This window comes from Oryctolagus cuniculus, chromosome 11 (assembly GCF_051225735.1).
Source record: "Oryctolagus cuniculus isolate XC-2025 breed Fujian yellow rabbit chromosome 11, ASM5122573v1, whole genome shotgun sequence".
Lineage (NCBI taxonomy): Eukaryota > Metazoa > Chordata > Mammalia > Lagomorpha > Leporidae > Oryctolagus > Oryctolagus cuniculus.
This window is the reverse complement of record NC_142877.1, coordinates 12,738,267-12,760,480: the sequence shown is the minus strand read 5'-3', so window position 1 is coordinate 12,760,480 and position 22,214 is coordinate 12,738,267. Positions and strand designations below refer to the sequence as shown.

The 22,214-nt window shown below is 57.3% G+C and overlaps 1 protein-coding gene across 9 annotated transcripts in view; it reads left to right on the top strand.

The window, feature by feature from the left end:
• Positions 1 to 22,214, top strand: part of EYA2 (EYA transcriptional coactivator and phosphatase 2) — a 210,869-nt gene that overhangs the window by 88,580 nt on the left and 100,075 nt on the right. For all 9 annotated transcript variants that reach the window (XM_089307904.1, XM_089307902.1, XM_017350738.4 and 6 more), the window contains exon 5: positions 2,122 to 2,238. In XM_089307904.1, the coding sequence (XP_089164030.1) occupies positions 2,122 to 2,238 (117 nt within the window). The remainder of the gene's footprint in view (positions 1 to 2,121; positions 2,239 to 22,214) is intronic.

Genomic DNA, 22,214 nt, shown 5'->3' with positions numbered 1-22,214 from the left:
TTCTCGGGAAGAGGATTTAAGCTAAGAAATCGAGGCTGAGAGGCATCAGCCTCGTTAAGAAGAGCAAGGGCGCAATCCAGGCAGAGAGAGAAACATGCAAAGGGCCCGAGGCCAGAGGTTTTCTCACGGTTTGTCCATATCTACTTAAAACAAAGAGCGCCCATCCCTTGGATGCAGCAGTGGCATTTCTGTGTCCCACCGGGACAACTGCTGCAGGAGGCGGTGTGCCCGTTCCCTCTGGGTTGTGAGGATAAAAGCAGTCAACCTGGAGCCCATGAGCAGGGCACCAGCCGAATATTCTGTATTTTGGATTTCTACCCAGATGAGGGTGGCTGAACCCCCAGCTGGCTTCCTGAACCCCAGTTTCCACATCTTCAAAATGAACAAAACAATATTGTCTAATCTGTATTTGCTAAGGAAGACGACTTCCAAGCCGGGCTTATGGGAGAAATAAACCAGGCCACCCCACTGTGAAGCAGACCACGCAGGACCCCAGCCCCAATTTCCCAACCCAGAACCATCCATCTTCACCCCAATGGTCCTCTTGTTTTATGCAGGGGCGGGGGACTGGGTGAGAAAGGGGAAGGAAGGAAAGCTCGGGTGCAAAGCCGCACCCAGCCCCGGAAGTGTTCTTGACCCCAGGAAGCGTTCCAGCAGCAGTGAGGTCCTGTCTCCTCCCTAGAGCCAAAGAGAAGCAGTGTGGGCTCCCGCATCCGTGCAGGTGCGGTGTTTGGATAGGGCATCCCTGTGGATCCCAGGGACACCGTTCAGCAGCATCTGTGAAAGTTTAAGCTGCTCTTGCCCTGGGACTCACTAATTGCAACTACTCAAAAGATACATGCGCACATGTGCCCAAAAATGTGTGCGTGTGTGCTGTCTGTACTAAGCTGCAGCAAATACATGTGTGCACACATACGTGGATATCTTTCCTGCATGTAAACATGTATGTGCGAGTCTATTTGTGCTGAGTATGTATGTGTGTATTTGGTACAGCTCAGGTTATAGTCATAAAGCCTCCTAACCGTGCAGATTGAGCCCGTGAATAGGAGACTGGGTAAGCTCCGGTGAGGATGCCACATGATAGAATCCGGCTGTGCCGTGAGTACAGAGCCACAGGCTGGTGGAGAACGGCTGTTCTCACGTAGTGCGGGGGATGCAAGCAGAGTGAGGAAATGCAGACGGCCCCTGTAGAATGCTCCCATTCACTCACACACTCACACTCTCACACTCACACTCACACACACACACACAAACTCACACACTAGACATGAACTCGTGTGTGCACAGCGCCTGTCTGGAAGTGAACACAAGAAGAGGCTGGGCCAGGGGATGCCCCTGGGAAGGAGAGCTGGGGGCTGGGCCCGGGGGCCGGAGAGACCCTCTTCTTTCTGTGCTGCTTGAACTTTCACAGGGAGTCTAGTAGAAAGGACGAGCTGCTGGTGGTGAGCAGCGCCCGCCTCCCAGCGGGAGCCCTTCCCCAGCAGGTGCGCGTGGAGTTGGCACCCGTGCTTTCTCTGGGGAAGCCTGGGGTTTGGCTGCAGCAGAAGGCGGATTTGTGGCTGACCCTTAGTGAGCAGGGCAGGGATGTCTCCCGGAGCAGTGGCGTCGTCTCTGCAGGGGCAGCTCAGTTCCGTGAACGTCACTCGAGGCACGCGTGGTGGTACAGGTGGAGACTCTTGTAGCTGCAGGGAAGCTGACGTCATGCACGAAATAGGAGACCCCCTGGCCTGCCTGTCCCCTTCTCAGCTTCGACAGCATCTTCGATGGGAAAAGGAGCATCTTAAACCCAGCCTCAGGGTCACAGAGACCTGGCCCATGGTGACCTGGGACGCAACCTAGGGAACCTGGGGCCACTGGGCCATCCTGTTGCCCAAGCAAAGCCACAAATCCAGAATCTCTGGGTGGCATCTCTTGAGTCTTAAACAAAAGGAACTAATTCAGATTTTCTTTAAAAGTAGGTGGACCAGGCAGAATTTGTCCATAGGTTAGCTTCAGCTCTCAGGCAACTCCTGGTTTGGAAGCTGTTAAAAGTGTGTGCTGTGTTGACTCGGGGGCTCTTCCGTGGGTGACAAGCAAGCCTCTAATCATGTGTGCTTGGTGCTTCTCTCTCCTGCATCCAAGGCATCAAGACAGAAGACAGCCTGAACCGTTCCCCCAGCCAGAGTGGGTTCCTCAGCTATGGCTCCAGCTTCAGCACCGCACCCGCTGGACAGAGCCCATACTCCTACCAGATGCACGGTCAGTGTGATGCCGCAGCCCCCCGTGCCTGTGTCTCAGACCTGAGTTGGGGGTCCCTCCATCCACTCGTCTGTTCGGCAGATACATTGAGCACCTACTGTGTGCCGGGCTTCAGCTCAAGTAATGAAGTTGTGGTGGTGGAGAAGGCAGATGTGAGATCTGCCCTCCTGGGAACTCCATGGCATGGTGATGACCAAGTCAGCTGATTAACCAGATAATCTCGGAAAGGGTTGAATGCAATGAGGCAAATAAGCCTGGTATTTGGAGAGAGCGATGATGGGGGGGGGGGGGTCAGGAGAGGTGGGTGTGTTGCTTTAGACCAAGTCACCAGGGAAAGCGCTAAGAAGAGGACTTGGTGTGGACCGAAAGGGTGGGGTGAAGCCAGCTGTGTCGGTTCCCCAGGGAAAAGCGTCATAGTCAGAGGAGGAGGCAGTGCCAAAGCTGTACAGAAGGAAACGTGTGGCTGCATCTGAGGTGCAGAATGGAGACCAGGGAAGCTGGGGCAGAGAGAGAGGGCGCGTGGTAGGAGGAGTCTTGGAGGGAGCAGAGGGGGGTCACACAGGGTCTTGAGGGCTGTAAGAAGCAGTTGACTGGCTCTTTAAGTGTGATGGGACAGGCAGGTCTGCTGGAGAGCAGAGGAATGCGGGGGGGGGGGTGTTGGACAGGCAGGGAGAGGAGTCGTTATCCCAGGCCTCCCACAGGGCCTGGGAGGGGAAGGAAGGATTCCAGTGCGTAACCCCAACCCTGTGCCCTAAGAGACTGGCTTGCTGGTCGCCTGTGCCCGCCTGCACCCCTTCAGCTCCCTAGAGCCCCTGTCGGCTTTGACACCCCCTTGGTGCTGTGTTAATGTGGGTGCTTGGGGGGAAGCTTTGGGGAGCCCCATCCCAGTATCACATGTGTCCCACAAGCTGCAAAAACAGCCACCAGGAATCTGAAAAGTAAAATGCAAGCATGGGAACGTCCTGACGAGGTGCCGGCTAACAAGTGATTGTACATTTTCTTGTAAAAAGCCACACGGGAGCATGTTCACTGGACCTTTTTAACGTTTTAGTTAAGGACAGCAAAGGCTCTCGGGGGCATTTGTAGAGCAAAGGGGTGCTGGGCATCCTGCTCCGGCCCTCAGAGCGGCTCCCATGTAACGGTCTCTGTCCCAGCTTGTGGGGGCGCCGCCCACGGATGGAGACTAATCCCCGGGCGCCGGGTGATGTGGCGTGCTCCATCTCATACGGTCCTCATGAAACTCTGAGGTGCTGTCACTGGTTGCATTCCCATCTCGAAGAAGGGAGAAAGCAGGTGTAGAGGGAATGATGGATTTGACCAAGGTCAGGATGCAGAGTGTAGACGTTAGCACAGGTGCAGCAGGACACGGACTGCGTCGAGTCCCTGGAAGGGCTGGTGGAATCCCGGCCCCCCATCTCTCCCCAGAGCCCTTGGCCGTGACGTCTCCTGCCTCCTCTGCTTCCGCCATCACCTCCGTCTCCCTGATGGCGCTGCTCTGGGTCCCACGAGAGCATATAGATTCCCAGGACCCAGTGGCGCCAATCCCAATAATGAAAACTGTGAGGACAGTGAATTTGAACTCGTGTTGGGGTTCATCTCAAGCTAGTTTCTTTCTGTATTTTTTTATTTATTTATTTTGACAGGTAGAGTTAGACAGTGAGAGAGAGAGACAGAGAGAAAGGTCTTCCTTCCGTTGGTTCACCCCCCAAAATGGCCGCTACAGCCGGCGCCTGTGCCAATCCGAAGCCAGGAGCCAGGTACTTCTCCTGGTCTCCCATGGGGTGCAGGGCCCAAGCACTTGGGCCATCCTCCACTGTACTCCCGGGCCACAGCAGAGAGCTGGACTGGAAGAGGGGCAACCGGGACAGAATCCGGCGCCCCGACCGGGACTAGAACCCGGTGTGCCAGCGCCACAAGGCGGAGGATTAGCCTAGTGAGCCGCGGCGCCAGCCGATGACACGTTTTGACAAAGCTTGTGAAAGACACAACCAGGGCAGCGTGAGGGACTCTGGCCAGGGAGGAGTGGGGATCCACCTTGATCCTGAGGTCACAGACCTGGGCAATGAGAGGACACAGCTGTGGGAGGAGCTGGAGGCGGAGTCCAGGCAGAGGGAGCAGCAAGAGCCAAGGTCCTGAGGCAGGAGCGGCTCCCAGGCTAAAGAAACTCGGGACTCTGGAGCGTGGTGAGCGAGGGGAGAGGAGGCGGGGCCCTCCCCGGACACTGCGTAAAGAATGGTTTCATTTACTCCCAACTTGAGAACACAGAGCAACCGCACGAGGCGGGACTGCTGAACCAGTGAGTGTTCCAGGCTGAGGTCAGGTTCAGAATATTCCAGAGCGTGCTGTGCCGCTTCCTCTGGGTGCTGACATGTCCTGGACTCCTTCCAGCCCGCGGGCCCCGCCATCCCCTCGACCCGCCCCGCCGTGGTCTCAGCGCGTGGCCGTCCCCTTAACCTCCCTGCAGCCCTGAGACTCAGGTTCCATCCTCAGCCCCAGGTAGGGAAACCAAGGCACAGAGTCGTTAACCAACTTGCCCAAGGTCGCATGGCCATGGCAGTGGGATGCGAAGCCAGGCAGCTGCCCCCTAGAGCCCAGGCACAGCCTCCCACTCGCCCCCCCCCCCAATGCAGCGCCGTCTAGAAGGCGACTCTCAAGGGCGAGCCCAAGCCTAGACCCCTCCCTGACCACCGTCCTCACCCGTCCCTCACAAACGGAAAAACGTCTCCTGCTCTGCTTCCGCCTCCACGTCCTTTCCTTACGGTCGGTCGGCATGGCCCAGACGCCGAGGCGCGGCGGCATCTGGCCTTTGTCCCGGTTAGCTGCCCACTGGTGCTGACGGCCAGAAACTGATCTCGAGACGGGGCCGGCGTTCTCCGAGCCTGAACTGTTCCCGCTCCAGGATTTTTCTCGAACGCTCGCACGCCATGCCCGTGTGCTTCCCATGATGAGTTGTTTTCCGCCTGAGTTCTCCCAGAACAGCTCTCAGCATTTCGGAGTAGGAGCCGCCGGCTGACTCAGGTGCGTGAAGCAGGAGGAAGGCGGGGGCTGGCTCAGCTGTGAGCACCGGCGATGTGGCTCCCTGAAATCGACCCGAGTCCTTTTCCCCTTGCAGAACAGACGGGTAGTCCTGGAGAAGCAGAAAGGGCCCACAGAGGGCACACACATCATTTTACAGGGGGTAAACTGAGGCACTGCGGCCAGGTGGAAGCATTAGATAAGCCAGGGTGCCTCCCCCAGGTGTCTAGCTAATTCCAGAAGCTTCCGCCCAGCCATCACGCTGCAAGGCGGCGGTTCCAGATCGGTGTCTGTTCAGTCCCCCTCCCCTTCCAATGAATGTCAGAGACAGGCTTGCAGAGCTCCCAGCCTTTGCATGGTTGTCGATTTTCTTTTTTGAGGGTCACTCCAGGTTTTAATAGCTGGACCATGTGTAATTCATATTGAATATATCTTCTGTATTTACATATTTATATTTACATGTGTGTACTTCTCATGCTCTCCTTTTCCTGGCATGTCTTTGTGGTTTTCTCGCCTGTGACACTGGCGTCCCAGCACGAGGGATGCCCTCGGATGCCCTCGTGTGGCTCCTGGAGACTGAATGAAATGGTTCACGGTCACGTCAGACGAGGTCCCGAGGTTCCTCTTTATTCTCCTGTGGGTGCAGTTCAGAGCAGGAACTGCAAAGTCAGACTGCGTTCAGCGCCGGTTCAGCAGGGTCCCAGCCGGGTGACCTTCAGAGGCTCTGTCTGCCCTGTGACGTGGGCGGGTTGAAGCCCCTGCCGCGTGGCGTGCCTGATGGCTCAGGGACTTGCGTTTGTGAAGTAGGTACGAGCCGAGTGGCGTTCGTCCCCGCTGCTGGCCTGCCAGGTTCGGGTGTGGCAGCTGCGGCTCCTTCCACGCCCACTTCCACTCATGAGCCGTCCATCTTAGGAAACAGTCGTGGTAAGAGAAAAGAAGCCTGTGGATCTGAGACCACTGAGACCTCCATGCCAGCGTTAACTGTCCAAGTTCACGGCCGTGGGAGCCCAGGGGATGTGCACGCCGAAGCTTAGGGCCTGGGCTGAGCCACCCCTGAGTGACCTGGAAACACAGACTTGAGGATTGCGGGAGAGTGGGAGGCTCCGTGGGAGTCAGCCAGGAATCCCAGCTGGGGACCTCCAAGGCCAGTTTGTGTCCCGATCTCTGGACTCCAGCGCTGGGTCCGGTCGCTTACCTTTCACAACCTGCGTTCCACTGCTGCAGGGCAGATAAATGCCCCTGAGAAAGAGCAAGGGGTCGAGAAGGGCCGTGGTCCGATAATCAACCCCATCTGGTAGAGCCACACACTCGTGCCGCGGAGTAAGTCGGCGTCTTCCCCACAGTGCTGCCCTGTGGCTCCGTGAGCTGTTGGCCACTGCAGCTCTCAGGGGTGATCGGTGGTGCCAGCGCCCCCTTGGATCTGGTGAGGGACCTGTCCCCGCGCCCAGGCTCTGGCTTCAGATCTGGTGATCTCTTAGGTCCCTTCCCGTCTTCAAATTCTTTAAATCTCCCTCTCTTTTTTTTTTTACACCATTTGTATTCCTTTTTTCCTTGTTTTTAGTTCATTGAGTTTTTACTATGGTAGCTCTGCTGAAGTCAGTGCCTGTTATCATTGCCTCCATCGTCCCTGTCTTCCACGTTTTCATCACCCCAAAAAGAAACCGCGTGCCGGTGAGCAGTCACCCCTCCCCCCCGCCCCGCCGTCTCCCCTCCCATCGATAGTGTTGCTTTTGCGGCGAGAAAAAGGCATTCGAGCGACTCCTCTTCCGCTCGTCTGGCTCACACGTCCGCGGAAGTCTGTCTCCCAGACCTGGGCAGTGACATCCTCTCGTGACCCCAACCCGGAGTCCTGTCCGCGACTGCGAGTACCCCGTGCGCAGTGGCTGTGACGAGGGGGAGTCCGTGTGTGATTCCAAAGGAAGTATGTGGTGCGGGCGCAGGAAGTCTGCCGCCGCCACGGTTGGTTTGCTTCTGAGTTCTCCTGTCGCGGGTTTCTGTTACGGTGAGGTGTCTCTCAGCGTGCTCTTCCCGCTCCGAGGGCCCTGGGTTGTTGAGCTGCTTAGATCTGTGGCTGCGTAGTCTTCATTGCCATTGAGAACTTCTTAGCCAAAATTTCTTCTGCTGCTCGGCCTGCCTCCCCCCTACCCCATCTTTAGGGGCATCTTTGCTTGAGCAACATTGTATCTGCTGCTCATCCCACCCAGGGAATCCTCGACTCGTGCAGAGTTTTCATTCGGAGAGCTTTGGTCTGGGTCTTTCTTTTTTTTTTTTTTTTTTTTTTTTTTTTTTTTTTTTTTTGACAGGCAGAGTGGACAGTGAGAGAGAGAGACAGAGAGAAAGGTCTTCCTTTGCCGTTGGTTCACCCTCCAATGGCCGCCGCGGCTGGCGCGCTGCGGCCGGCGCACCGCGCTGATCCAATGGCAGGAGCCAGGAGCCAGGTGCTTCTCCTGGTCTCCCATGGGGTGCAGGGCCCAAGCACCTGGGCCATCCTCCACTGCACTCCCTGGCCACAGCAGAGAGCTGGACTGGAAGAGGGGCAACCGGGACAGAATCCGGCCCCCCGACCGGGACTAGAACCCGGTGTGCCAGCGCCGCTAGGTGGAGGATTAGCCTAGTGAGCCGCGGCGCCGGCCTTGGGTCTTTCTTAATATCTTCCATGTCGTTACTTACCATGTCCAGCTTTTCCGCTGGCTCCCGGAGCAGCTGGACTAAGCTGCAGCAGCTCTTATTGTCTACTGATCCCGTTCCCCTGTCATTTCTGTCTGACTTGCCTTCGATTTTTCCTCCTTGTACCAGGTCACCGCTGCCTGCTTTTTTGCATGGCGCGTTCGCTGTGGTTGGATGCCAGACGTGAATTTCACCTTGTTAAATGCCGGGTGTCGCATATCCCTGCAAGTATTTTTCAGTGTTGTCCTGGGATGCACTTGGGTCCCCCGGACACAGTTTGGTTCCCTCGAGTCGTGCTTTAAGCTTGGCTCACTGGGCTCAGAGCTGCGCTGAATCTGGGCGGATTTCTCCCCATCGCTAGTCCCCGCCTTGTGCGTCTCCTCCCAGTGCTCTGGGTGCTGGGCTTGCCCTCTGGCTGGTGTGCACAGGAGCCCTGGGGGTTGCTGCTTCTGATCCTTCCGAGCGGTTTTTCCCCCATCCTGGGGCACTGCTCACTGCCACGGGCCCATCAGTAGTCAGGTGGGCCCCCGAGACGAGCTGTCTGCAGCTCCCAGAGCTCTGTGTGGCATCTGCCCGCTCCCGCCTCCTTGGGCTACAGCGCTGTGTCCCCGGCTGAGCAGCCCTGGTCCGCCCCTTGGTCCCCACCCTGGGAACTCCACAGAGGAGTGGTCAGAAGGCCTGTCATTTAGTTCCCTCAACAGAGTCCCCCTGTCCTTGAGCCTGAAGCCCCGAGTCACAGAAACCTGGTTTTGCAGCTCCTGCTGGGAGCACAAATCCTGTCCCTGCAGTTCGCTCGCTCACGGCCACAGTGGGAGGTGCACCGCGCTGGTGCGTTTGCAGTTTTTCCCAGCACATCCCCGAACGCGGGTGCCCTGGTAGGTCACCGTGGCCAGCTCGCAGGAGGCAGCTTCCGCTCTTGCTCCTCCTCACGTCGGCCGTGTGGCTCTGTTTCTCAAGACCTAACTCGGCAACGCCCGCCAGTCTCGGTCCGCTTTGGCCTTGTGTCCTCTGTCTTCACCGCCCCTCCCGTGGAGGTCCGTCCACCTCCTAACAGCCAGGTCCTCCGTTTGAGGCCCTCCTCTGGTATCTGCTTGGTCGCCGTGCTCGTCTCGGCAGGGTCCTGTGTTGTTTTAACAGGGTCGTGACTGCTTTTCTTCACGCCCTGGCGACAGAGCTGCACTGCTCTGAGCCGTCGGCCCCAGCCCTCGTTTTACCCGTGAGCTCTGTTCTGCTTTGTGCACGGCGCGTGGCCTTCTGGGAAGGTGCTGGCACACAATGGCATATACGGGGATCTTCTGATTTTTGCATATGGCACAGACCGGGCCCACGTGTCTGCCTTTGACCCTCGTCATTTGTCTGTATACCTTGGGAGACTTTCCAAGGCAGTGCACACAGAAAGAGCTGCTCCGTCCTCTTTCCCGGACACTGTTATTCCATTGGCTGATGTGCTGAAGATGGCCCAGCCGGTTCCTTAGGGGCGAACACGTGGCTGGCTTCTAGCCTTTGAGGCTAATCCCAACGTGGCCATGAAAAGCCTTTTTGTGTATGGCTTTGTTTTCCTGCATGCGTTTTGAAGGACAAATTTCCAGAAGTGGCATTCTGGGTCCAGGAGCAGGTCCCTGGTTAAGTATGGGACGTGTCCCCAAGTGACCCCACCCCCAGTGCCCACGAGTGCCTGTGGCCGTAGAGACCCGCCGACCCAGCGTCACGGATCGTGGGAGTTTGCGTGGGAAACGGCACGTGAGTGTGGTGCTGCTTTGCGACTTTTGTCCTGCAGACGAGGTTGAGCCGCGTAGTTCAGAGCTCTGATGGATTCGTTTGCTTTTCTGTGATTAGGAGTTGAGATTCAAGAGCCTGTGAAAGAGCAAGGAGGGCCCAGGCATGCCGGATTTCCAGCCTAGTCTAAAGCTTCCAGAAACAAAGCCGCTTGCTTCTGCTATGAATGCACTGATCGGCCAATCAGAGAGAACGCGGCAGGCAGTCCAGAAAGTTCAGCACGTCCGGGGCCCGGGGACAGCGGCGGGGAGCAGGTGTCTGGGCCGGCAGTGAGAGCATCCACGGCCCCTCTCGGAGGACCTGGGCTCCATTCGTGCTCCACTGCTGACTACTCCCCCCACCACGCGGCCGTGGGAAGCCATGGTCATAGCTCCACTAGCTGAGCTCCCAGCAGGCACTGAGAGACCTGGGTTTAGTTTCCTGGCTCCCAGCTTCAGCCCTGGCCCGGCTTTGACTGTTGTGAGCATTTGGTGGTGAATTAGCAGGTGGGAGCTCTGCCTGTCTTTCTCTATCCCTGTCTCTCTGCCTTTGAAGTAAGTTTTGAAAATGAGGGGCCGGCGCTGTGGTGTAGTCGGCTGAGCCTCCACCTGTGGCACCGGTATCCCATGTGGGTGCCGGTTCGAATCCCAGCTGTTCCTTTTCCCATCGAGCTCTCTTCGTGTGGGCTGGGAAGGCAGCAGAGGATGGCCCAAGTGCTTGGGCCCCTGCACCCACATGGGAGACCTGGAAGAAGCTCCTGGCTCCTGGCTTCAGATTGGCCCAGCTCCAGCCAGTGCATCCATTTGGGAAGTAAACCAGTAGGTGGAAGACCTTTCTTTCTGTATCTCCCTCTCAAATAAATAAAATAAGTAAAAATAAGTAAATAATAATAAAGTAAAAAAAATTAAAAACAAAGTTAGTAGGGAAAGATGGGCTGTTCAATGAATGATACTGGAACAACTGGTTACCCATCTGGGGGAAAATCCATTCTTATACACCAAAAAAATAAGGAATGACAAATTAAAGGAACCAGCAGTTTAGATGTCAAAACCATAAAACTGTCAGAACAGGTGTGAGCAGAATGTTGATAACTTTGGAGCAGAAAAAGGGTCTCTGACCACAACTCTGAAATCCAAAATCCAGAAATGAGAAGGACAGCTCCGGCTGTCCGGCTGCAGACGTCTGGCAGTGGCCTGGCGGGAGCACCGGGAGTGACACCCAAACTGGAGACAAATGGCAAGGCAGTGACAAGCCCGAGAGAAGCACTGACTTCTCAAATCAGAGAGAGAGGACCCTGCAGGCCGGTGGATGAACCTGCCCTGGGGTGTGGCTCTTCCCAACCAGAGTCTCCAATGAACAGTACGGAAGTCGGCCCGGGGGTATAAGAGAGAGGTGTTCGCCAGGTACAGTGTTATGAGGAGTGGTGGGGACTGTGGCCGAGCCGGGGGTCGGGTGCTGCTGGGCTCAGCCCACAGCGACCACACTAGAATGAGACCCCGGGAGACCAGATCTTCCCATCTTTCAAGGTAACCCCTGGAAGTATATTTCCTTGTGACGTCTCATTCTTTTTCAATATTGGCAACTGTTTGGAATCTCTTAGGAAACAGACAAGCTGTGTGCATGGAAACGCACTGTATTCATAGACTTCAAAAGTTGTTTTGCACCAAAATAAACTTACCTGGGGCAGGTGTTGTGGCTCAGCTGCTTAAATCGCTGCTTGTGTTGCTTCTATCCCATATCGGAGCACCAGTTGGAGGCCCAGCTACTCGGCTTCCAATCCAGCTCCCTCCTAAAGCACCTGGGAAGGCAGCAGAGGACGGCTCAAGTGCTTGGGCCCCTGCCACCCACATGGGGGACCTGGACGGAGTTCTGGGCCCCTGGCTTTGGCCAGCAGGTGAAGAGCTAGATGGATCTAGGCAGATCTGCCCCTCTGTCACTCTGCCTGCTCTCGTGTTTTCTGAACCAAACTGCAAGTCCCAAGACAGGAACCAAAGGAGCAAATCCCAAAGCCAGTGGGGACTTGGAGATCGGGGCCCCTGGGCCCACTCCTCGGGTCACTTCTTGGGTGAGGCGTGTGGCAGGGGACCTCAGTGGTGGCCGAGGCTCCCACGCAGGCTGCATCGCGGTGCCTACCTCCTCCTGGTGAGGTCATTTCCCTGTTTCTCCCCTGCAGCAGTGACCTGCAGGCTGTGCCGGCGCAGCCAGTTCTGAGCGGGCCACGTCTGTCGGCTCTCAGTGTGTCACAGGTCACGGCAGGAGCCGGGTGGCACTGGCCCGGGTCAGGTTTCTGGGTGTGAGTCAGCAGGGCTTCTGCACACGAGGAGGCGGGTGAGCTCTCCGGGATGCGGCGGCGCCAGGCAGCACTGGGCAGCACCCCCGCCCGCTCGCCACCTCTACGCGGGGCGGCCACCTCGGGCCTGAGCTGCAGGCTGCCAGGTTGCAGTCTTAGAGGGGAAGCAGCTGCTCTTCTCTGGGTCTGTAACATGTCTGGTTTGCTGCCCCTGGTGTCCAGAAGCAGCTGGAGGTGCGAGGTGACGAGAGCCGGAGTAGACACTCGGGGACTGGGAGGGAGTCTGGTTCCCAGCAAAGGCAGTGCTGTTTAGATGGAAGTTGGTGGCCGTGTCCTGTATCTGTGCTGTCCCTGACAGCAGCCACTGGCCACAGGGGCCTCCTGAGCCCTTGAACCTGGCAAGTGCCACTGAAGGATAGGAGTTTTGATTTTGTTTGATTTTTATTCATTGCATCATAAATGTGGCCCTGCATTAATTAGGCAGCAGAGTTTAACGGCCAGCGTATAACCTGCTTTGATGCCGATGGGCTTTGGGGAGGGGTCTTAGTAAGTGCCGTGGGCTAGATTGTGTCTGGCCGCAAAGTTCTGGCGTTTGAAGCCCTAACCCACAGCCCGATGGTGTTTGGAGAGGGCGGCTGTGGGAGGTGACTGGGGTTAAATGAGCTCCAGAGGGCACGGCCCTCAGGATGGGATTGGTGTCCTTATAAACAGAGAACTGGGGGTGGCATTTGATGCAACAGCCGAGCTGCCACTTGGGATGCCTGCCCGCGGTACCCGGGGGCCTGGGTCAAGTCCCAGCCCTTGGCTTCTGAGTGTGCAGAGCTGGCGATGACCCGGGAGTCCCAGCCCCACGTAAGGGAGTGGCCCTGCTCTGTGAAAGCGAGCTGTTGCCCTACAGTGGCTCTGTGATTCCATATTTAAAAGATAAGGAAAGCTAGTACCAGCAATCTGTCATTAAAAATGTCCCAGTTAACTTGGTGGCGACTAGTTTAAAACAGAACCGGGTGGGCCGAACTGAGCACATCTCCACACTGATGTGGCTCCCCAGCCACCGTTTTGTTATCTCTGTCCTCCGCCGGATGATGGGGAGAACTGGCATCAGGGGGAGGGGCTCTGAGCCTGGCCTGTGGGCCCTGTCCTCACGCCGATGGCCCAGCTGTGGGAAATGGCGCCTGCAGCCCTGGGCAGTGCCCCCGCCCTCACAGCTTTGTGTGCCGACTCCGAGGTGCAGGTGGAGTGGATCCATGCAGGGTTCCTCAAATGGGCTGGGACGTGGGTCCACAGACATGCCCCGTAATACAGCCAGGTGCAAATGCCTCAGGTCTGGAGGGCACAGGTCTCTGTCCCAGGTCCTGGTGACTCCATCACCATAGCACGAATGCAGCCATACCAGGCAAATGAGTGGGCAGGGCTGCCTTCCAGCGTGCACGGTTGGCAAGGAGGCGGAAATGGTAGGACCATCCGCTGTGTTCCCTAATCACGTCATTAAAACCAGGGCTTCATCCGCGTGAATGTCAGCAAGAGCCAGGCAGGACCTGGGGACTGGCCGTCCCGTTTCCCACCCAGTAAACATCACCAGTACCCCCAATACAAGGGTCCCCAAGAATTTCCAAGTGCCCCAAAGGGGAATAATGCCCCCCCACTCTAGTTACACAGTGGAGCGCACAGTGTGGGGAGAGGTGGCTGGGGGTAGGGAAGGCTATCAGTCATTCACTCAGCAAACATTCAGGAGTGCAGGCACTGTTCCAGGCAGTGAATTAGGGGTGGGCCCTGCAGCGCTCAGAGCACGGTCAAGCTCCACCTCCCCATCCCAGGCTGAGGATGTGGACGATGCATTGTCTACCTGGCTGTACTGGGCAGCTTAACAGACTTGACTGTCCTGTAGTGCTGGCGGCTACAAGTCCCACATAGGGGTGCTGGTAGGTTCAGTTCCTGGGGAGGGCTTGCTCCCTGGCCGGCAGCCCTCACGCCGTGTGCTCATGAGAGAGATTGATCCCTGCTGTCTCTCTTCTTATAAAGAACCAACGATGATCTCCTGTATCCCTAATTACCGCCCCAATGCCTTGTCTCCAAATGCAGCCGCCCTCAAGGCGAGGGCTTCCAAGTGTGAACTTGGCGGGGCACGGTTCTATCCCTAGCAGACAGTGAATGGCAGGCTGATGTCCAGCTGTGATGAGGGCTCCGTGGACACTGAACTGGACTGCAGGGTCTGGAAGGGAGGCGCAGAGCTGCTGCGTGCAAACTGGCCAGGCCCAGCCCTGTGCCGTGAGTGGTCCCCACAGCAGGAGGCTGAGTGGCTGGTGGGGAGGGGCGGGGCACGAGGGTGATGCTGGAGTGGGAGGGCAGTGGACTTCACAGCCCCGGGGGGCCGGCTGGAGGGGACTTTGGGCTGGGTCTGGAGAGCGCCAGGAAGCCAGCGGGAGTTTTGAAGCAGGGAAAGTGATGAAGTTTGCATCCTAGACCAGTCACCGGGGCAGGAGTTGTGGCACAGCTGTTGGGATGCCAGTGCCCCATATTGGAGGGCCTGGGTTCGAGTCCCACCTCTGCTTCCCAGCCAGCTTCCAGCCTGGATGGGAGCCTCAGCCACCACTGAGGTCCCCTGTCACACGCCTCACCCAAGAAGGAACCCGAGGAGTGGACCCAGGGGCCCCGATCCCCAGGTCCCCACTGGCTTTGGGATTTGTTCCTTTGGTTCCTGTTTTGGGACCTGCGGTTTGGTTCATTAAACACGAGAGCAGGCAGAGTGACAGGGGCAGATCTGTCTAGATCCATCTAGCCCTTCACCTGCTGGTTTACTCACCCTGGAAAGCAGCAGGTGGTAGCAGGTACTGGGGCCCCTGCCACCCACAAGGAGACCCAGGTGGAGTTCCTGGATCCTCGTCTTGGTCTGGCCCAGTCCCAGATATTGTAGGTGTTGGGGGACTGGACCAGCAAATGGAAGCTATTCATTTCTCTATCTCTCTCTCTCATTCTCTCTTATTTATTTTTAAAGATTTTATGTGTTTATTTGAGATGTAGAGTTACAGACAGTGCGAGGGAGAGAGAAAAGTCTTCCATCCGAAATAGCTGCAACGGCCAGAACTGGGCTGATCCGGAGCCAGGAGCTTCCTCCGGGTCTCCCACGTGGGTGCAGGGGCCCAAGCACTTGGGCCATCTTCTACTGCTTTCCCAGGCCACAGCAGAGAGCTGGATAGGAAGTGGAGCAGCCGGGACTGGAACCGGCACCCATATGGGATGCAAAGAGAGGATTAACCTACTGCACCACAGTGTCAGCCCCCCCCCCCTTTTTTTTTAGATTAATCATTTGAAAGACAGGGTGGGGGGAGAGAGGGAGAGAAAGAAAGATCTTTCATCCACTAGTTGACTCCCCAAACGGCCACAATGGCCAGAACTGGGCTAGGCAGTGTCTAGGAGCTGGAACTGAACTCCGTCCAGGCCTCCCACGTGGGTGCCATCCTCTCCTTCCCAAGTGCATCAACAGGAAGCTGCATCAGAAGTAGAGGAGCCGGGCCTCCAACTGGCACCCAGATAGGAGGATGCCGGTGTTACAAGCCTGGCTTAACCCCCTGTGCCGTGAGACCCTCCCCTGTTGGGCCTTTCAGATAAATAGACATTTACCGAAGGAAAGGCCAGCCGCCTGCTCTGGGGCGAGTGGGCTGCACGGGAGCCACAGGACAGACGAGGAGAACAAGAGCAAGCTCTCTCCTGGAGACAGCACCTGCCGTCCCTGGGCCTCCCCTCGTGGCCTTCAGGTCGGGCACAGCAGAGCCCACGTCCACAGGTCACACCCGCAACAATACCTGCCAGGCCCTGGTGACCCCCTTCAGAAAATTCTAGAATCATCCAACTGACCCTTTAACACCCAAATGAGTGAAGGCTCCGAGAGCAGCTTGGATACCATTGCTCTGTGTCGTTTGCTTATCACTTTTACTTCTGGCCTTTCAGTGAAGTGAGAACCGAGCCCAGGGCTGGCAGCAGGTCAGGCTCTGCCTGTGACGCCGGCCTCCCGTGTGAGAGTTCCAGTCCCGGCTGCTCCGCCTCTGAGCCAGCTCCCTGCTAACGCACCTGGGCAAACAGCGGAGGATGGGCCCGAGTGCATGGGTCCTTGCCACCCATGTGGGAGACCGGGAGGGGGTTTCTGGGTCCTGGCTCCAGCCTGGCCCAGCCCTGGCTGTTGTGGGCATTTGGAGGGTAAACTAGCAATGGAATCTCAATCTTAATCTCCATCTATCTATCTTTCAAATGAATAAATAAATCTTTAAAACATGAACTGAGCTCAGACCAAGGCTCAGCATTGGAAAGGGGGCCCCAAGGCCTGTTGGAAAGGGGGCAGAATTAATCTCTCTCCCACCTGATACTGGGGGGAGGGGGTATTAAAAAAAACAGAAAGGAAAGGCCCCCACCCAGGTGCGGGTCCTCACCATGGAAACTCTTCTTACTGATAAAAGGGGGAGCGGTGAGTTCAGAGCCCCTGGCAGCCCAGCCTTCTGTCCAGGAATTGAAGGGGATCATTATGGGCTGGGCATCAAGGGCAGGAGAGATACACCCTGGGCAGGAAGCCGTTGACCTGGAGGGAGACATGGCCAGACTCAAAGTCCAGTGAGGACCAAAGCCAGCCTTGGGCTACACAGGGTGTGCTGCCAACAGGCCAGGTGGTCCAGGGGGACCAGAGCCTGGAGCCCACAAGCCTGGAGCCCACATGGCCAGGGCCCAAGCCACGGAGTCTGCAGGGAGCTCCCAGTTCCCAGTTTGGTTCACAGTCAGGAGCTTCTGAACGTGTCCCAGGCGGGCAGCCTCATCCTCCACACCCAGTCCCACCTGGCTTTTCTAGAGCTTCCTCTGTGCCTCCGCGTGTGTGCACCTGTTTTTCCTCCCACCCAGAGAAAGTCTGGGTTTCTTATAAACAGTCTTTCGCCAGGCATCCTGTTTAAGTTGCCTTTTATATTTTTGCGAAATAGCATGTCTTGGCGGTCTTTCAGCCAATGGGAATGCACTCCACGTGGTCTGTTATCTGGCTTCCTAGGACAGCTTGGGCACTGCCAGACACCTGGCTTGGAATCCCAGCCCTGCCTCTCACCGGCAAATAACTCCCCTATGAGACTTGACTGCCCCAGCTGGGATTTGGGGATCATAGGAGTAGTGGGCGTGGACTTGGATGCAGATAATGCACGCGTGGGTCTTAGGGCGCAGCCGGGACCAAGTCAGTGTGTGTCATTTGTGCCGTGTCAGCGGCTGCTGTTACAGGTATGCTGTGGCATTCAGCCGTTCCCGGCCGGGGGCACATCCGATGCCAGCATCTCACTCTTTCCACTTCCACCAAAGCCTGCCTGGTAGCTGTGCTGAAATGGTGGTGGCTGCAGCCGTCTGCTGTCCCTGCTGCTTTATACCAGGACCCCCATCTGTGCTTCTGTGTGTTCCCCTTTGTGGCAACCAAGACCCCTCCCAGCCTCTGCGGTGGTGTCACCAGGCCCTGCCAACCCCAAAGCATCGCGCAACCCCCGAACCCCGCCGCCTGGGGCCGCCCCAGCTGCCTGACCATGGAGTCCTCCGGGCTCCTCTGCCTGGTCTCAGACAGACACTGGGGACAGCAGTAGGGCACGTGGACACAGAGGCTCTCAAGAACACTCCACCTCGGGGGAGAAGAGTGGGATTTGTGCCGTCCGGGGTTCAGATTATTAGAATTCACTTCACAACGGCTTTGACTTCTCTCCTCTCGTGCTGTGCTCGTGCCGTGTGGCCCACTGCGGGGTCAGCAGTCCTGGCGAGATTTGACGTCACTCAGTGGACAGCTGGCCTGGAAGGTGGGCATGGAAGGGCTTGTTTTACGGCGTTTGCCCGGCTAGGACAATGTCAGCGGTAACATCCCTCTCTCTGGGACTCGGCTGTCCCATCTGTAAACTGAGAGAGTTGGACTCGAAGTCGGGGTTTTTCGACCTTTTAGATCACGTCCTGCACACCCAGTGCCCAGCGCTTGCCTGACCCCGGATCCGCCAGCAGGTGGACGCAGGCAAGGCTTCAAAAACTTCATGGAAGACACAGAGTCTGAAAAAAACTAATCATGCATTTCAACTATTTTTGTGCCCAAATCAACTTTTCTTCTAATTCCATTTCCCACGATCTCTTTGAAGCCCCTGGGACGTGTCTGAGTTACTTTGTCTGCAGCACCTCTGCTGCTTCAGCTAGGACAATAGGACCCCTGGGATTGGTGTACGGGAGAAGACCGGGGTCTGTGAAGCACCTAGAATAATGCTAAACACAAGCCCCCGGGGTCGAGGGATTAGCTAGGATATCGGCCCATGACTCAGGTCCATGGAGTGTTTTCGATCATTTGAGGCCAAGGGAGTAGAGGGCCGAGAAGCAGCAAGTGCTGAAGCCTCCCAGAGATGACCTGGGGTCCCAAGATTGTTCTAGAAAGGGTGGAAGGGGTCATCTCGGCCAGGGATCTGCAGACGTTTTCTGTACAAGTCCAAACAGGAACTGTTGTAGGCTCTGCGGCACATCGCGTCTCCACCCTAACTGTGTACCATGAACACTGCCACAGGCAGTGCACACAAAATAAACAGTGTGACTGTCCCAAGGCCAGCCTGAGGCCCTGCCCTGCCTGCTCCTCACACCGCAGGATCGAGGTGCTCCCACGCCTGGGCCAGGTGAGTGCCTGCGGCCGCCCCCGTACTGCTCCCAGCACTGAGTCGCACGGATGCCGGAGTGGCAGGCTTGTGTTTCTGCCACTTCCTGTGGGCACCTGGCTGATGATGGCTCTGAGAGTGGGAGCGCCCATCCCACAGCCAGGCCTGAGCACTCGAGAGCCGATGAGACCCTCCAGGATGTCGCCTTCCCCCCCCCCCCAGTACTCACACTGGGGTGCCCCTTTACCTGCTGTGCTCCCTCAGTGGGCATTGAGCATGAAAAAGAAACCGGCCTTGGTTGTGTTAAGTCGCTGGGCTGTGGGGACAGCACTCTGTGACCTGTGTGTGCGGTTTGGTGGCCCAAGAGCTGAGTTTGCACAGCCCACAAGAGCGACACTAAGACCCGGCCACGGCACAAGGAAGCCACTGTCCCCCTCTGAGTCAGGGGTGAAGCCGGGGAGGCCGTCGCGTCTGGTGCTGGCACGGCGGGAGCAAACCCCTAGCCCCAGGGATAGGGTCTTGGCACGCAACGATATTTAACTGAACTAGAAACATTCATTTTCAGCTTATTTTTATGTATGTCTGATTAACGACAAGGGGGGTTGACTTTCTCTTTACAAAGCTGATACGGAGCATTCTTCTCAAATTTATTCAGGAAAAAACCGCGAGAGATCATACAGGTGCCGTGGCTTAGGCAAACCTTAGTTTTACAGAGTCTGAGTCCACCTGAAGCTGACTGGAGGGACACAGTACCGACGGTGTCTGAAGCCACGGGGAACTGGGGACGGAGCGGGAAGTAAATTCTGGGTGCCCACATGTAGTTCAGTAACTTCCTGTGGAAGTGGGGGCTCAGAGAGGGGCTGTGCTCAGCTGTGGTGCCCTGTTCCCTGGTGGCAAAGCTGTCCTTGTCCCCACTGTCCTGTCCCCACCCAAGCTGGCAGGAAAACTGATGAGGGCCAGCAAGAATACAGCTTCACCTGGGTTCATTTCCTGAAAGAATTAAGTGTCTGTCTCCGGGGCTGGATGTCTGAAACCGTGACGTCAGCTAGCCTGGAACCTTCTGGAAGCTCCGGGGAAGATCTGTTCCCGCTGCTCTCCCAGCTTCTGGCGGTGGCGGCCACCCCGGGTGCTCCTCTGCCGTCTCTGCCTCCATCACCCCTTGGCCTCCACCCTGTGTGCCGAGACCCACACTTGCCCCCTGGTGCGTGGAGCCCCCAGTCCAGCACCACCTCTTGGGAACTTCATTGCATCCCCCAGAGACCCTGGTTCCAATGAAGGCCACATCACAGGTCCTGGGGCTCAGGAGAGGGACGGGTCTTGTGAGGCCACAGGTCCCCACGGGGGTCCCTGGCCAGGCAGCATGAGGCTTGGGGCTGAGAGCTGTGCCCTGGCCCTGACACGGCTGCGCTGCACAAAAATTGAAACCACCCAGGAGAAAGAGGTGGGTCAAGGGCCCTCCGCTCAGCCGGCTCGCATTAGTCTCAGTCTGTGACAGTGGCGGCCCCGGCGGGCCAGACCCCAGCCAGGCGGCAGCCGGCGACAGAGGTCAAGCTCTCTCTTCACGGGGTAAATGGAGCCCCTTCCCGGCCGCCCTCCCGCAGCCTCACAATGTCTCTTTCAAAGGTCTCCGAACCCGGCGGCAGACCGTACCAAATCAACTTTATTGTTATAAAACCTGCCTCTTCTGCCTGCTGCACCTCCCCCTGCGAGGAGGGGAGGGGGACGCATGATAGCCTGGGCCTTTCCCCACCCCCCTGCCCCAGTGACAGTTCGGAGCCCTGAGGCTGTGGGGGCATTTGTTTCACAAATACTCAGTGACCGTCAGCCTGGTCAGTGGCCACCAGGAATTGATGGCCGATTTAGTGACAGGTGCAGAGTGATCATAACAATGGCTGACACGGAACGAGAGCTTCCGGGGACTGGGGTCCGGCTGGGTGCGGGGCCTGCGTTCAGTGCTTGCAGCAAGTGGTGGCCATTTGATGGATGAGAACTCTGAGGCTCCCAGGACGGAAGCCGCAGAGCTGGACAGTGGTACAGCCAGGGTGAGGGCCAGGGCAACGTTCGGGCAAGTGAGGCACCAAAAAGTCAGTGATGGAGATGGAGAATTCTAGCGCGCGGATTAAATGATCAGTTTCTTAGTGCATGATAGAACCATAGTTATGGAGCAGGCATTTGGCACAGCGGTTAAGAGGCTGCTTGGGGTGCCTGCCTCCCACACCAGAGTCCCGACGCTGCCCCTGACTCCAGCTTCCTGCCCAAGTGCACCCTGGGAGGCAGCAGTTGAAGGCTCAAGTACATGGGTGCTGGCCACTCGTGGGAGACCCAGATGGGGTTCCAGGCTCCTGGCTGTTGCAGGTATTTGGGGAGTGAACCAGTGGATGTGAGGTCTGTCTGTCTCTGAGTATCTTTGCGTGTTAAAGCGGTCAAAGCTAATGTAAAACTCCCTGATGCCCACAGTGTCCGGAAGATGGACCGTTCCTGCTGGGCACCATGTGACCTGCATGGCTGTGCGTGCAACAGGAGATCACTTCTGATGAGCCCAGGGTCGCCGAGGCCCTGCGTGGGCCTGGGAGGATGTGCAGCAGACTGGGCAACACGAGGCCCGATAGCTAGACACGCTCTCGATTGCATTTTGTAACTGGGTTCAAAATGTGCAAGGCCATTTGGGAAAATGCGTGTAAGAGCGGGCGCTTCCCTCGGCCTCAGCCCTCCGTGTGGCTTGGCTCGGAGTTGCCCACGATCGGCGCCCAGCAGCCCGAGTCAGAAGTGCTTGTCTTTAATCACTGCCTCTGGGCAGGGCTGCGAGCAGGTGTGGCCATGCGTCATCTGCTAACCACACACGGTTGTTCAGAACACGGCCTCTCAACCCAGACTATTGGAGCTCAAACCCAGTTCTGCCCTGGGCTGGCCTGGGACCAGCCAGCAGCGTCACTGTTCTGGGCCTCAGTTTCCACATTTTAAAAGATCAATCGGGGTCTGTGCTGTGGCATCGCGGGTAAAGCCACCGCCTTCAGTGCTGGTATCCCATGTGGATGCCGATTTGAGTCCCGGCTGCTCCGCTTCCGATCCAGCTCTCTGCTGTGGCCTGGGAAAGCGGTGGAAGGTGGCCCAAGTGCTTGGGCCCCTGCACCCACGTGGGAGACATGGAGGAAGCTCCTGGCTCCTGGCCACACTCTCTGGGTCTCCCAGTCTCATCTCAGTTTCACCGTGGTTACATCTGCAAAGACTGGTCCCAAATAAGGCCACATTCTGAGGCTATGGATGGACGCGAATTTGGGGAACCCAACCCCACCCACTCCAGGGTCTGCCAGAGTCTGTCGCCTGCAGAGAATACTGATGGGGGGAGCTGGGCTGGAGGCAGGGAGGCCGTGCTGAGCGACTGTGCTACGGCTGGACCGAGGTGGGGGAGGGGCACTTGAGTCTGGACGTGACCTTGTCTTGACCCAGGCCAGAGCCTTGTGGCCCCTGTGACCCAAGGCAGGAGGGCCAGAGGTCAAGGTGTGAGGGACCTCACACACACAGGGAGACAAGTCCACTACTGCCAGTGGCCACGTGGGTGCTGCTGGGACAAAGCCACACAGAACCAAGAAACCTGAGGACCCTGTGCAGGGTCCTTTGCAGGG